At 45.5% G+C, this 13,351-nt stretch overlaps 2 protein-coding genes across 2 annotated transcripts; both read left to right on the top strand.

The window, feature by feature from the left end:
- Positions 1 to 1,131: 1,131 nt before the first annotated feature.
- Positions 1,132 to 2,304, top strand: apoc2 (apolipoprotein C-II). The gene is made up of 4 exons (XM_076050985.1): positions 1,132 to 1,277; positions 1,532 to 1,594; positions 1,704 to 1,872; positions 1,951 to 2,304. The coding sequence occupies exons 2-4, from the start codon at positions 1,546 to 1,548 to the stop codon at positions 2,036 to 2,038; spliced, it is 306 nt and encodes a 101-aa protein (XP_075907100.1). The 5' UTR covers positions 1,132 to 1,277; positions 1,532 to 1,545; the 3' UTR covers positions 2,039 to 2,304.
- A 2,036-nt stretch (positions 2,305 to 4,340) lies between these two features.
- Positions 4,341 to 7,360, top strand: LOC142904711 (trypsinogen-like protein 3). Its single transcript, XM_076050981.1, has 5 exons — positions 4,341 to 4,496; positions 4,599 to 4,743; positions 5,258 to 5,508; positions 6,735 to 6,871; positions 7,160 to 7,360. Exons 1-5 carry the CDS (start codon positions 4,457 to 4,459, stop codon positions 7,358 to 7,360), a joined length of 774 nt encoding a protein of 257 aa, XP_075907096.1. The 5' UTR covers positions 4,341 to 4,456.
- Positions 7,361 to 13,351: the final 5,991 nt, after the last annotated feature.

The following is a 13,351-nucleotide window of genomic DNA, read 5'->3' as shown; positions in this document are numbered from 1 at the left end:
AGTACAACCGGCCCTGGAATGCTGTCACTAACAAGGAACAGCTATTTGGGGCCATCCATGAGCATCTGTTCGCAAAGATTTCCTAGCAAATGAAACAAACGGTGAATGAGTGAGTGAATTATGTCTTTTTATATTTGCGGGGAGCTCACTGACAAGCTAATGACACATTTCAAAGTGAGAAAAGTCTCCGTCATGTGTCACGGATGTCAACTGAATACAACAGAGCAGTTTCGGGTACAATTGACTTTATTCATTTGTAGTTACACCATCCGTTCACACACACAGGGGGGGGGACGCAGTCAGATCTGGAGCAGATTTATGATCTTTTGACCTGTTTACTTTGAGCTGCTGTAAAATAATATACTCTCAAACGTTTGAAATAATCAAGAACAAACATGAATCAACATCTTTAGCACGAATTTACAACGAGTGATGCCTGACCTCAAGCAGCCAAGCTCCAATACCAAATCCCTGTGTGAGTGCCACAAATATCTAACAAGCTAAGCCTCCAAAAGAAAAGTATTCAAACAGCAAAACAAACCAATGAACCACATCACTAGAGTTGCACTTTGCAATCCAACCTGAAATCTTTTTTTTTTTTTTTTTTAATTGAAACCCCACCAGTGGGCTGGAGAGGTCAGCAATATTGCAACAGTTGGGTGCTAAGTTTCGCACCTTCAATGTTGCGTAACGATACGCAAGACAGCTGATGACGTGCGACTCTCTCATGACTTGCGACCACGCTTGGTGGACTTAGGACGGCAGGGATGTGACACGAACACGGCTCCCTGAATTATGCAAGCGGCTCCTTTGAGGAGGTGGCGAACCGGGCAAGGTGTAAAAGTGCAAGGCGGCGTGAACCACTGACCCAATCAGCGGGGGAACGATGGATCGCAACGTGTGCTCAGTGGGAGACGATGCAAACATCCAATTTCTGCGCTTCCTCTCATTACAAATCTAGAGCTTTATTCACTGCCCTGTTTGCCTAGATGGCCACAGTGTGTGTGTGTGTGTGCGTGTGTGTGTGTGTGTGTGTGTTTTGTTTTTATCAAGATGCAATGACAAACACACCCACACACACAAGCTCGCACTCGCGCGCGCGCGCGCGCGCACACACACACACACACACGCGCGCGGTGTGTGTTTATCTACCACAGAGTGCACTTTGGTTCGGAGAGCAACAAGTCAACAGTAACACTCCTATATAAACGGGTCGAGCCAACGGCGCTTCTTACTCTGTTTTTCTTCATCACAACCATTCCATAGGGCGGAATACAGTGAGTACTTACCCCTTTTTTTTTTTTTTTTTTGGTTTGAAAAATATTATAAATGCATGCAAAAAAGTAAATAAATGAATAAATGACAACACTGAGACTTGATCAACTCTATACAAATATAATAAAACTTGTGAGAGTGCAGGAGGCGGGAAAGCGCTCGACAAGAGAGTTAACGCTGCGGAAGCAATGAAAAATGTGCCAATGTCTCACCCTAGTGGATGAAGTGAGGTGTGCTTTAAACTCTCTCCTGGCAGACGGAGGCGACGCCATGAACAAGCTGCTCATCATCACTGTGCTGGCTGCGCTGCTCGCACTCAGTAAGTCAAATCCCAATCACGTCGGAGCTCCGGCCAGTGGGAAAAGACGAGAGGATAAAGCAAAACACGTGAGGTGCTAGTTAACCTTTGACCCCGTTCCAACCGCCAGACGCAGAGGGCTACCGCATGCCCCGACAGGCCGACTCGGCGGCCGACTCGGAGCAGGGGACCATGAACAGAATCAAGTCCTCCATCAAGTCCATGTACGACTCGACCGTCAACACGGCCATGGACTACGTGGAGGGCATCAAGGGCATGAAGTTTGAGGAGAAGGCAGCGTAAGAGTTCAGAACGCAACATCACAACATAACATCATCATAACATCAATAACATCGTCTTCCGTCTTTCCTCGACAGGAATCTTTACCACGAAACTGCCAACATCGTGGGCATGTACACCGGGGTGATGCAGGACCAGCTTTATCACATTTTTTACTCCCAGTAGACGGAGCTGTTTGGCACTCATCATGGAACATCCCTGGTAGACGTCACCTCACTCACAACTCTAGCAGCGTCCTCAGAGATTGGATGTTGCACTCTCACAGTGATTTTTTTTTTTTTTTAGAGGGGGGTGGGGGGCTGGAGGGGCGGGGGGGCAGTACTCTTGACAGGCAGTGAGGAGACAAGCTGACCAACTATTCCAACACGCACAAACTTTTCTTTGGCACTCAAATTCCTCCATGTGCATTCAAGTGGAGCAAAAGCCCCCCCCCCCCCACATAAAAAAAAAGAACCCATACAAATAACTGTTCTCTATCGCCACCCGCTGGATTGACAGTCATATTTCTTCATCGTGGATTTGATTTTTTTTCTTTTTGTCTCTGGCAACGCGAGGCCTGAGATGAATAAAACACCAAAGACTGTTTTAGAATGTTTGGTTTAGTGGATTTTGAAGCATCACTGGTGGAAAATTACTGTAATCCTTGTATATCTACCAAACAGATGAGATACCATTTGTTCAGTTAAGTTCCTCTTTACCACCTGCATCTGATATTTAATGGTTTACATGTTATTATGAGTTTGACAGTAGTGTACTTGTGAGAAAAGACTCTTTTCTGCTGCATTAAATTAAAAAAAAAATCAAATGATACCTCATTAAAAAATACTGGTTGGAGAACTGGGTCGAGCACCTTTCAGACATGTGATTTCTGAGGGAACTCGTGTCAGCAACATAAGACAGCGTGTCTGAGGGTTGATCTGTGTCTGGCGTTCACACTAGGAGCCAAGATCGAAGAACGAAACAAACAGTCAAAGCTGAAAGCGAGGAAGACATCAACTGTTGCAACATTCTCCTCCTGTCAATAATCTCTATGGAGATTATCAGAGAGTCAGTGGACTCCCAAAAATGATAAAGCCCCATCCTTCACACGTGCTGTTTTCCTCAAGGATGTCAATAATAGTCCACAGCTCCTCCACAGCTGTCAAAACACACTGAGTCTGCAATGTTTAGTTTAGTTGAGTTGAGTCGAGTTTTAGTTTAGCAAAATATATTATCCCAGTGGGGGGAAATTTGTTTTATAGCCAGCAGAGAATCACATAAAAAAGAAAAACAACACAGCAACACATACAACATACATAGTTGCAGTGACAATTCTTTAACGTGTTCCTTGCCCTCTAGCCTAAATCTAATGCTGTGGATATTCAGCAGTACGTATAGAAATCCCTCACATGTTGCATCGTGATGGCTTTCACCCAACTAGCATCTGTGATCAACTTTGTGTTTGTTTGTTGCCTGTGTGCGTCAGTGGAAAGTAGACAATTTAATTCAGACTGAGAGTGTCAACCACAACACGACAAACGTCAAGATATTGTGAGTCCACACATTCCACCGCCGTGTTTTCAGGAGTGACGATTTTCAATCCATCCATCATCCATCCATCCATCCATCCATCCACTCATACCTTTGAAGAGCTGACAATTGACCTGACCTGCACTGCAACACAATGCTGATCTAAAATTCAATGAGTTTAAATTTAAAAAGGTCACAATGAAATAAAGCCGTAAAAAAGAAAAGAGTAAACTAACAAGATCCATCGCATTGCTTTCGCATTTTTTTGATTATGAGTGCTACACTAGAGTTAGTAATCATTAATGAAAATAATATCATGGGAGTCATTGTCATCAAGTCCTCTGTTGAGTAAAGTTCATTTATGGTCTGCTGCAAGTAATATAATAATAATAATAATGATAATAAAACTTTATTTGTACAACGCTAAATCACAACCAAAGGCGTCTCAAAGCGCTTTATACAATCAGAGAGAACCAACCGGGCCGGGTACAATAAGTACTTGAGAAATCTTATCAAGTACTGTCAATTGAAGCTCTTAAATGGGATCCTGGACTTCTGAACGAGAATAAGACAGTTTGGTTTTTGTTTGGCGGTGACGTGGTGGCAGGATAGTTTTCTAAACTTAAAAAAAGGGATTCATTTTTAGCCTATTAATAATCAAAAACATTCTGGTTTCTCAAAACAAGAGTGACCTGGGTTTTACAAATACTTTCACCCAGGCTTGAGTAACCGCATTACAGTAAAATATTACCTTTCCCATGGAAAGCTGGACGTCGCGTTATGATCCCAAGGTTTTGTGAGACTTGGCCCAGTGTATTGTGAAATCCTCTCGCAGAGTAAGAGGTGCCACAAATATTCCCATTACATATTAATGCAGTTTACAGCTGACGCCAAGGCGTTCCTTGTGCAGGAAAGGAAAGGTTTGAGGTGCGGCACTGTGAGCTGCTTTGATAAGGCGACCAGTTTACAGCTGAGCTGGAAATGACACTGGTGAAACTATAGGGGAGGCTATAAATCAAACAAAAGGAAGGTCAGACTCTTCGAACAGCAGACAGACAGCGGCAGAGTTTCAACATGAAGCTGCTCCTCTTCACACTCGTCCTGGGACTGGCAGGTAAATTTCAACTGTCTGATTTTAAAGAAATAATAATATCTCTACCAGTGGTATTTCGTTTCATTCTACTTGTGCGCGTTGCCATTGTTGGTGCTGCTGCAGGAGCTTCTCCACTGGACGAGGAGAAGGTTTGCCAACCTCACTCCAGACCCTGGCTTGTCCGCCTGCACAGCAATGGGATGCACGGCTGCAGCGGAGCTCTAATCAATGAGTGGTGGATAGTTACGTCTTTTACGTGTGGATACTCGTAAGTCTCAAGGTCTCACTTACTGTCCAGTTTGGCGAGCATATTCAGGAGAGGATGAAACGTGGAGAGAGTAGAAACTCAATCTTTGCAGCTCTTTCGAAGCTGTATGAATATCTTGTAAATGAAAGGTTGTGCTGCTGCGAGAGCTCTACATTTGGCTCCAAAAACTGCACCTCCCATCGATGATTGTCACAGTGAGCCGCATGGAGGTGACCACCAAACTGCAGTGCTTTCACAAAAATACTTTTTTTTCAATTTGGTAAAAGGCGATTACATTGATGACATCATGATAACTAGCTCTTTTGGCCTTATATCTGAAAAGTAAAACCTTGTATTCTATTGAGCTGTGTATGAGAGCCAGTCACGTGTTCTTATGAGCCGTCCTTACAGCAAGTATCCACATAAATTTATACCGATTATTTTATGAACAGTTACTAAACTTGCCTTTAATAATAATAATAATAATAATAATACAAAAAAATAAACATAACAAACAATAATTCTCTCCCTGCAGCTCCATCACCACTGCATCTCTCGGAGAACACAATATCTCTGTGGCGGACGGCCCGGAGCAACACATCCCAATTGGCCAAGTCATCCAGCACAGTCCCTACCGCTCACCCCTGCACAGCCTGGCCATGGTGCGCCTGTCCAGGCCGGCCCGCTTCAACTCGTACGTCAGGCCCATCCCTCTGGCCAGCCGCTGCGCTCTGCCTGGAGTGTGCTGCAGTGCCAGCGGCTGGGGAACCACCTTGCCAAATCACAGTGAGTTTGGACTTGAAGGTGTTAAAGCGGCTGGCGATGTCTTTCCGAGGGATCAAAATGAATTGAAACACCAAACTAGATGTTGCAGCTGCCGTGTTTGCAAGTACGACGTGCAATCACACATCTCGGTTTTCCGATTTGCAGAATTATGCTTCTTAAACAACAGGGTTTTAATGATGAGAAATAGCCACCAGAACCAGTTTCAAGCTGCAACTGCAGAGCAGAGTTATAGTTTAATGATAATACATAATGATTTCAAAAGTCACATAACTATCGTTTCAAAAAATGTTTCCCCTTTTAAATGCAGTGGACTAACTACACATATTTACAGTTATAGACTTAAAAATGAATGCCTCTTTAATGAAATGACACGTTTTGGTGGCCAATCTAATTACCAATTAGATCAGTTAACTCAAGCAGTCCATTATCTTCGAGCAGTGATTGTTAGGGGAAACATGATATGCTTGCACGAGCTGCGGTTGTCTACAGTCGCTCGTGTGAACTCACCCAAGGGGCAGAACGGATGCTGAGTGTGGAGCAGCTTTGACCTTCTGCTCCACTGGAGAGCGATTGCCTTTATGTAAATTTGAGGGGGAATAAAGAGAAAATGTATGGATATGCAATATTAGTCGGACTTGACAGAAAACACTAATCCTAAACCCACGTGAAGGCAAGAATGGAAAAAGTGCGACAGAAAAAAAATACCTGAAGCTCGTTTAAAAACAAATCCCTTTGTCTTCCTAACGATCGGAACCAGAGCTATTCCTCTGTAGATGAAATGAACACGATGCAACGGAAGCAGAGAGAGATTTTAACAGAATACGTAATGATGGCATATATTCACGGGACATTAAAGCTTAATGGAGACAAAGAAAATATCAATGTTCTGGAGCGCAGGCTGGATTCAGCCTCAACGCGGGGTTTCATTAGTATTCTGGCCATCTCACAAGGAAGCAATGTTCCGTTTTTATTAATGGCAAAAACGGAAAAAAGAATTGGCCTTACCTCATCTAAGACTCTGTGGTCATTGGCTGTCGGAGCCACAACAAGTCAGTGGTCAACGCTAATTAAAAGAGGCAGACCTTGACAATGAGTTCCTGTGCGCGAGGTGGAAATCAAATAAAAAAAAGAAAAAAAAAAGACAAAACGAGCGCTGGAGTGAACCACCCCCCCCCCCCCCCCCCCCCCACACACACACACACACCCTTGTTTTTCCCTTGCAACAGACGCGGTTGTTGAGCGGCCGAGGTGTGTGGACGTGCCCACTGTGGATGACCGGACGTGCATGGACTGGCTGGCTGGAACCTCCCAATGGGGCCCAACGATGATCTGCGCTGGCCAAGCAAATTCAGACAACTGCCTGGTGAGTAGCGTTACTCCCAGTGGTGCTTCTGGGAATTTGTCACCCAGAGTGAACAGGCAGGGTTTTTAAAAAAAATGAGATAAATAAAATAATCTTGGGGTGGCACCTGTATTTGTATATGCACACAGCCACTGTTTCCTGCACACACAAAAAAGAAAAAGAAAAAAAAAGAGAGAGAGAGAGAGAGAGAGAGAGAGAGAGAGAGAAACTGCAGATCACAGCCTGGCGCTGATCACATGGCCGACCTCATGTCGTCATCTCTTCCTGTCGCGCCCTCTCTGCCTCCAGAATGAAGACGGCGGCGTGCTGGTGTGCAACGGCCAGCTGCAGGGCGTCCTGTGGTACGCCAACGGCTGCCTTGACCCGGCGGTGCCGAGCGTTTACACCAAGCTGTGTGCGTACACCAGGTGGATCAACGAGGTCATGGGCAGCAGCAGCAGCTACCCCACGACTACACGGGGCCCCTCAACAATCTACCGACCAGCTTAACACAAATGGTTACTCAGGTAGATCGCATGGCGACTCGCTGGAGTTCAAAGCGAGGCATGAGATATGAGTGAAAAAATAAATATATATATACATATATATATATATATATATATATATATATATATATATATATATATATATATATATATATATACATATATACATATTATGAGTCCTTTTAATTTGGTGGGTTAGGAAACTTTTGCACAGGCCGATTACAGAAACAACTGTTGCTGTGGTATTGATTGTGCGAATTTTTTGTGTGAAAGAAACTACAAAACAAATAAATGAATAAAACTGAACCAATCACTGGACACTGGAATCCAGTTGCTGTCACTTTGTGGGTCACAAAATCCACATGTGTTATGTAGCACAGACTTCAATGTTTACATTCTTCTGGGCTGCATTAAATGAAATAAGGGCGGGCCCTCGCTCAAGAAAGACAAATAAGGTGCATGTCATTTGGCGCACACGGCCAGTAGATGGAGCCCAAGCACAGAAATACACCTAGCAAGGCACAGAAGGAGGAGAGCGAGACAGTCGAACAGAGAGACACAGGCGGACATGAGTGGACAGGTGTCAGGAGTCTATCATTCCCTGCGAGGTTTTGTGTGAAGTATGAGACCAGAGAGTGACACCGACGAGTTTGGAAAACGAAAAAAAGAAAAAAAAAATTAAACACCACCCTGCAAAAAAATGTGTGCTTCTCATGTGTCATTACCGAGGAAATTCTCAGGACAAAGGCATGGGAGAGAGCCGCGAGCACAAAAATCAAACATGCAAAATATGTACACACACACACACACATGAAAAGTGACTGACAGCTGTGGCCATAATCACCCAGGCAGCTGAACTTGGGGGCCACTCCACCATCTGTTCCCTGGACGTCTGTGCCGCTCCTCACCCGCCACCTCCACCTCCCCCTTCCACTCCCACCTCAGCGGGAAGCAGGAGGGAAAAAATCTGAAGGGGCCGCCGCCCGTCACTCGCCGGGGCGTCACTCCAGCGGGCAGCATGTTGTTAATTGCTGTTTTAATCCGTGCTGCTGTTGGTGTTGGTCCTTCCCTTTCCTTCCCCTCCCCTCCCCCCCCCCCCCAAGTATGGATGGCCATTGTTTTGGACCTTTCAAGAGGCTGGAGGGGGGAGGGTGGGGAGGAGGGCTGATACCAAATGAGCTTTTGTAATAGCAACAATGTGTGTTTACTACTCCCTCTGGCAGGACAACAACACAAAAAGGCAAACAATGTTTTGGGACTCGCAGTTTTGGTAGCAGAGACCCAACTGCCTCTCAAAGTGGACGTGGCTCCCGACCACGGCAGGACTGCTTTGAAGTTCAGGCGTTGTTCGTCCCGTCATTTAATCTGCAAATACGATGAGTCGGAATCGTTCAGGCACCGCAGGAGACACACGACGATGGGGCAAGTCTTCCAAGACCACCATCCTGTCGGCTCCACGACAATACAGGATCAATTTCCCTGTTTAGGCTGAAGCTGCTGCTTTTTTTTTTTTTTTTTTAACAAGGGTCCAACGCTTTTCAGACCTTTGTTGTTCATGCTGGACCTCTGAGGCTTTGCATAAGTAGTTCTCTAAAAGTTGTCAAAATTTCAGAAAAAAATGTTAAATTCAGCTTGTAAGGGTTAAAGAAAAAGCGGAGGCTTGGTTGGCGCTTCAACGAGTTTGTAATGGGGGTGAGGAACCTGGTCTGAGAGAGGAACACACATCTGCCTCGGGATGTTGTCACAAACCTGGGAGCTGTATCAGTCTTTGTGACATCACAAAGGGTTATTTCCAGAATTGCGTTCATTGACACTCTTTTGGGAAAGTGGAGCAAGTCGAGAAAAAAAGAAAGCCCACAAAATGCAATTGATTGAATTTGCACCCGATATCACAAGTTTGTCACGATTTAGAGATCAAAGCTGGAGAAAAAAAAGCCTCTTTGTCCCACAAAAACAGCAGGTGTATTTCTAAGTCTACGTCGTGCGTTTCCTTCAGAAAGACTCAAAATGACGCCTTGCTTTTTGCCGTGCAGAGGTCACATGCACCTTTCAGAGAGCGCGGATGGGAAATTCAGAGCTTAGCGCAGCTACACAGTCGGGCTGCAGAGTAAATGCTGCAGAGGGAAGTTTAGACTCTGGAATAAATCTTGAACATAAGTCTGACTCCCACATGGACCCTCTGTCTCTCTCCTTCCTGCCATTCTTGCCCTTTGGAAAAACACACACACACAAATACTGACTGTGGGCGGACTGCACAATTCCCTCCCTTGGCTTTAATATACTTAACTTTATAGATGGTCAACCTTTCCCGCCTGCCTCACTCCCTGCCTCCAAATCATGTAAATTATTTCCCAATTTTCGAAATGTCCTCCCTTCGCTCCTCCCCTCCACTGTGCTTCTTTTTCTTTTCTTTTTTCCTTTTTTTACAACTTGAGAGCCCGTGTCGAAAACAAATATCGCCCCCTAAATTGCCCAAACGCTGCAGCATAAGCTGATTAATGAGGGAATTAAAGTGAATGATGATCCGTGAGGGGGAATCTTTTTTCCTGGGGTGTGACGGTGCTTATCAGCGGTTGGTACAATATCTATAGAGTCGACGTGAATCATCTCCCTCCCTCCGTCTTCCTCCCTCCGTCTCCCTCCCTCCGTCTCCCTCCGCTCCTCTGGCAAACTGTCGCCATCACTCATCGGTGCCTTGCATTCTCAGCATTCCCCTGTGGCACCTGGCGCACGAGAGGGGAAGAGTGACGAACACACAGGCCAGAGAGGGAGAAAGTGCACACACACACACACACACACACACACACACACACACACACACACACACACACACACACACACACACACACACACACACACACACACACGCACACATACCAAAAGGCTGCTACGATGGCACTTTTTCAGCGCAAACAAATGACAAATCCTTTTCTTTTTTTTTTCCAATGATGCAAATGAATAGAGGAGGCTGGCTGACATTAGCAGAAGCTTGTGGATGCGTCTCTACAGGTATGTGTGTGTGTGTGTGAGAGCGAGTGTGTGACTCCTTTCACAAAGCTAATGGCTGTTCGACAACAGCAGCGGCCGAGTCAATCAGCCCCGTCGTCCCACTGAGACCTGTGGCTCATCAGAGAGGAGATAATTACGCTGACGAGCGCTAATGACACCGGCCTAATAGCTACAAGGGGGGATACTAAGAGGAGACGCTGAGAGCATGTGTGAGTTTGGTGTGCACGTGTGTACCCTGTGGAGGTGGTGGGGTGGGTCCCCAGAGAGGCAGTGAGCCAGCTGGTGGTGATTGAAGGTTCCACGTTATAGAGAATTTCCTTTACAACCATTTCTGACGACAATGTGTGTCTGGCCTGTCTGTGAGTGGACCAGACTAAACACATACACATCTGCTCTTTGTGATCTCACAAAGGGCCCCATAGCTTTCACCTCCGTCCCTGTATCCATGAATGTTTTAGTCAGTATGCCAAGAGGCAACTCAAATCAAGACTGTCAGTCTATTTTTCCCCCTTGAAGATGAGCTTTTGTGGGAATAAATTATTTCCATTATTTTCCGTTTGCTTCTTACTTTGTGTTTGGAATGTGCGGATGGTGATGGAATCCTCCGCTTCACCGTCACCTGGCTTCCTCTCCCACTTTGCGTTCCTACATGGCTAAAGCTAGCATGAACCGGTGAGTTGGTGCTCACCTGCAGCAGCGCAACAGATGCCAACATACAACCTTGAACAGTGTCACAGAGATGGAACAGGAGACCATGGTAGCGGGAGGGGTAACGCATTCATATTTAAAATTGCTTGTGCATGTAAATGAGAACATGCACTTGGGGCGTGTGTGTGTTGTGACATAGTGTGCAGCATGTTTGTTCACATGGAAGGTGAAGGGGGGCACATATATTTTGTTTGACTACAGATCTTCATGAAGTATTAATAACATTCAGTGGGTTTTGTTAGGAACTTTATTCACAAAGGACTAGTGACCCCCCCACCCTCCTCCCATTAAGTTGATGTTGTGAATTTTGCAAGCCAAGCAAAGGGAACAACATTTTCAAAAACAAATATGCTATTAATTATAATCTATGTTTACAGAGATGAAGCTTTTTAAGGCCCCTCAAAATGAATATAAGAACAATTAATGAGCAAATACTGGAAAGGCAAAATTTGGCTCCGCTGCTGACTGGACAGCAGAATCCAACCAAGCAAAACAAAACAAAACAAAAGTTCAGTGCAGTGCAAAGTTCTAATGAAATGACAATAGAAATGAAGCCTTCTGGATGGGGGACAACTGTGAAGAAAGAACAAAGATATATGCGTGTCTAAGCGCAGCACACGTGCATATACGGTTTAATGGTTTGCCTGAAAATGGGCCACTACAACAAAAGAGCGAAACCCCACAGGGAATCAATTTGCCTTTCTCTTGCAATCATCATATGATTAAAAAAAAAAAAAAGAAAAGAAAAACAAATTCCCAATGCTGTTACCATGGATACACGGCACTTAACCCCCTCACGGCTCGCTGTCCTTATTCCAGTGTGTCTCCCTTTTCTATGGGAGGCCTGTCATTGCACCGGATTGCAGCTTCTACATACCAGAACATGTTGTTTCCTGAGTGTGAGCATGTCTTAAAGAGTTTAACAGTGTGTGTGTGTGTGTGTGTGTGTGAGAGAGAGAGAGAGAGAGAGAGAGAGAGAGGGAGGAATGCAGCAATAAATGTGTACCTGGGGGGCACCTTTACTTCAGCGAGGTCGGAAAAACAACATCCAATGATCCTGCACAAATAGATACATGGAGCGTGATGGGGGTTTTACAGCTGCACGCTTTAAGACGGCGAGCGCTGCGGGGACATTGTGCACTGTGTGTTTTATCAGTACACGCGGACAGCAATGCCATTTATTGAGCCATAACGGAGCCGCCGCTGCTGTCATTGCAGACAACCTGCAACAGCGGCGGCGGCTCCTCTGAGCTGATTGATAAGTCTGTCACATAGCTGAGAGGCGCCGCTATGTCTTAATGGAATTATTGTTGAGCACATGACAATAAAGAATCTCCATCTTGATCTTGCCGCCCAGTCAGCGGGACGTCACCGTCCGAAACACGCTGAGGAGAAAGTGCCCGAGACTGTTTTACTTCACAGACGGTGACGGCGAACGGCCGGCAGATGGTGGTTGGTTTCATCTCGGCGGATCTGGTTGTTGCTGAGTTTCTTGGCTTCACGGGCCGAGACGCATAAATAATAAATCATATGGAAAGATAGCCCGGTACGCACCCCAGAGAAACAGAGACGTCTCCGCCTCTCCGAAAGCATGAGAGAGCAGTTTGGCTTTAATGTCAGAAGGAATCTTTTCATTGACCAGACTTATAATTAAGTTAGTAGAGCAGACCAGACTTGTGAGTACAAGTCGCTGGTGAGGGAGGAGAGGAGGGGGCTTTCTGGAGAAAACGGCTTACAAGACAACGCAATTATAGATTGAGCAAGGTTTACTGAAGCCTGGGGAAAAAAACAACAACCTTGCTCTGAAGTTGAGACAGAAGGCTTGGGTGTGTTTGCCTTTTTAATACACCACGTTTGAGAAGCCAAAAGATTTTATGATACTATTAAACTTTGAAGCTGTTCATCAAATGGCGGACAAATCAGCGAGAGCGGTCTAATAATCTTACTGTCTGACTGGCAGTGTGTCGCATCAGACTGCTGGCTCACTTGACATGCTCAGGTTTGAGTCAGTGATCACACAGCAAGAGCCTTCCCATTGGTGGGAGGGGCCGCAAATGATGCTCGGCACTGCCCCCTGGTGAGCTAGGCTGAGCTGCGATGGACAGCAACCCTCTTGCAGAAGCCAGTCGAGGGGCTAAAGCGGAACCACCAGTTCCAATGAGAAAAGCACATGGTCGTCTTCTTTTAAAGTGAAAATGCAGTGTGATTGCAGCCAAACAGCAGCAACTGCAGATTCCAGTATCTTGACTTCCAGTCGCTTCCTGTATTTCTTTGTTTT

The sequence above is a fragment of the Nelusetta ayraudi genome, unplaced genomic scaffold (assembly GCF_046127955.1).
Source record: "Nelusetta ayraudi isolate G7.1 ecotype Tasmania unplaced genomic scaffold, CSIRO-AGI_Nayr_v1 ptg000131l, whole genome shotgun sequence".
NCBI lineage: Eukaryota > Metazoa > Chordata > Actinopteri > Tetraodontiformes > Monacanthidae > Nelusetta > Nelusetta ayraudi.
This window is presented reverse-complemented; position numbering and strand designations above follow the sequence as displayed.

What these genes read in the sequence shown, in the direction of transcription:
- LOC142904711 (XM_076050981.1), top strand. Translation starts at nt 4,457, where the DNA reads ATGAAGCTGCTCCTCTTCACACTCGTCCTGGGACTGGCAG. An exon ending in AACCACCTTGCCAAATCACA is followed by an intron (nt 5,509 to 6,734) that starts GTGAGTTTGGAC and finishes CCCTTGCAACAG; the next exon opens with ACGCGGTTGTTGAGCGGCCG. An exon ending in CAAATTCAGACAACTGCCTG is followed by an intron (nt 6,872 to 7,159) that starts GTGAGTAGCGTT and finishes CTCTGCCTCCAG; the next exon opens with AATGAAGACGGCGGCGTGCT.
- apoc2 (XM_076050985.1), top strand. Translation starts at nt 1,546, where the DNA reads ATGAACAAGCTGCTCATCATCACTGTGCTGGCTGCGCTGCTCGCACTC. An exon ending in GGCTGCGCTGCTCGCACTCA is followed by an intron (nt 1,595 to 1,703) that starts GTAAGTCAAATC and finishes TCCAACCGCCAG; the next exon opens with ACGCAGAGGGCTACCGCATG. An exon ending in AAGTTTGAGGAGAAGGCAGC is followed by an intron (nt 1,873 to 1,950) that starts GTAAGAGTTCAG and finishes TTTCCTCGACAG; the next exon opens with GAATCTTTACCACGAAACTG.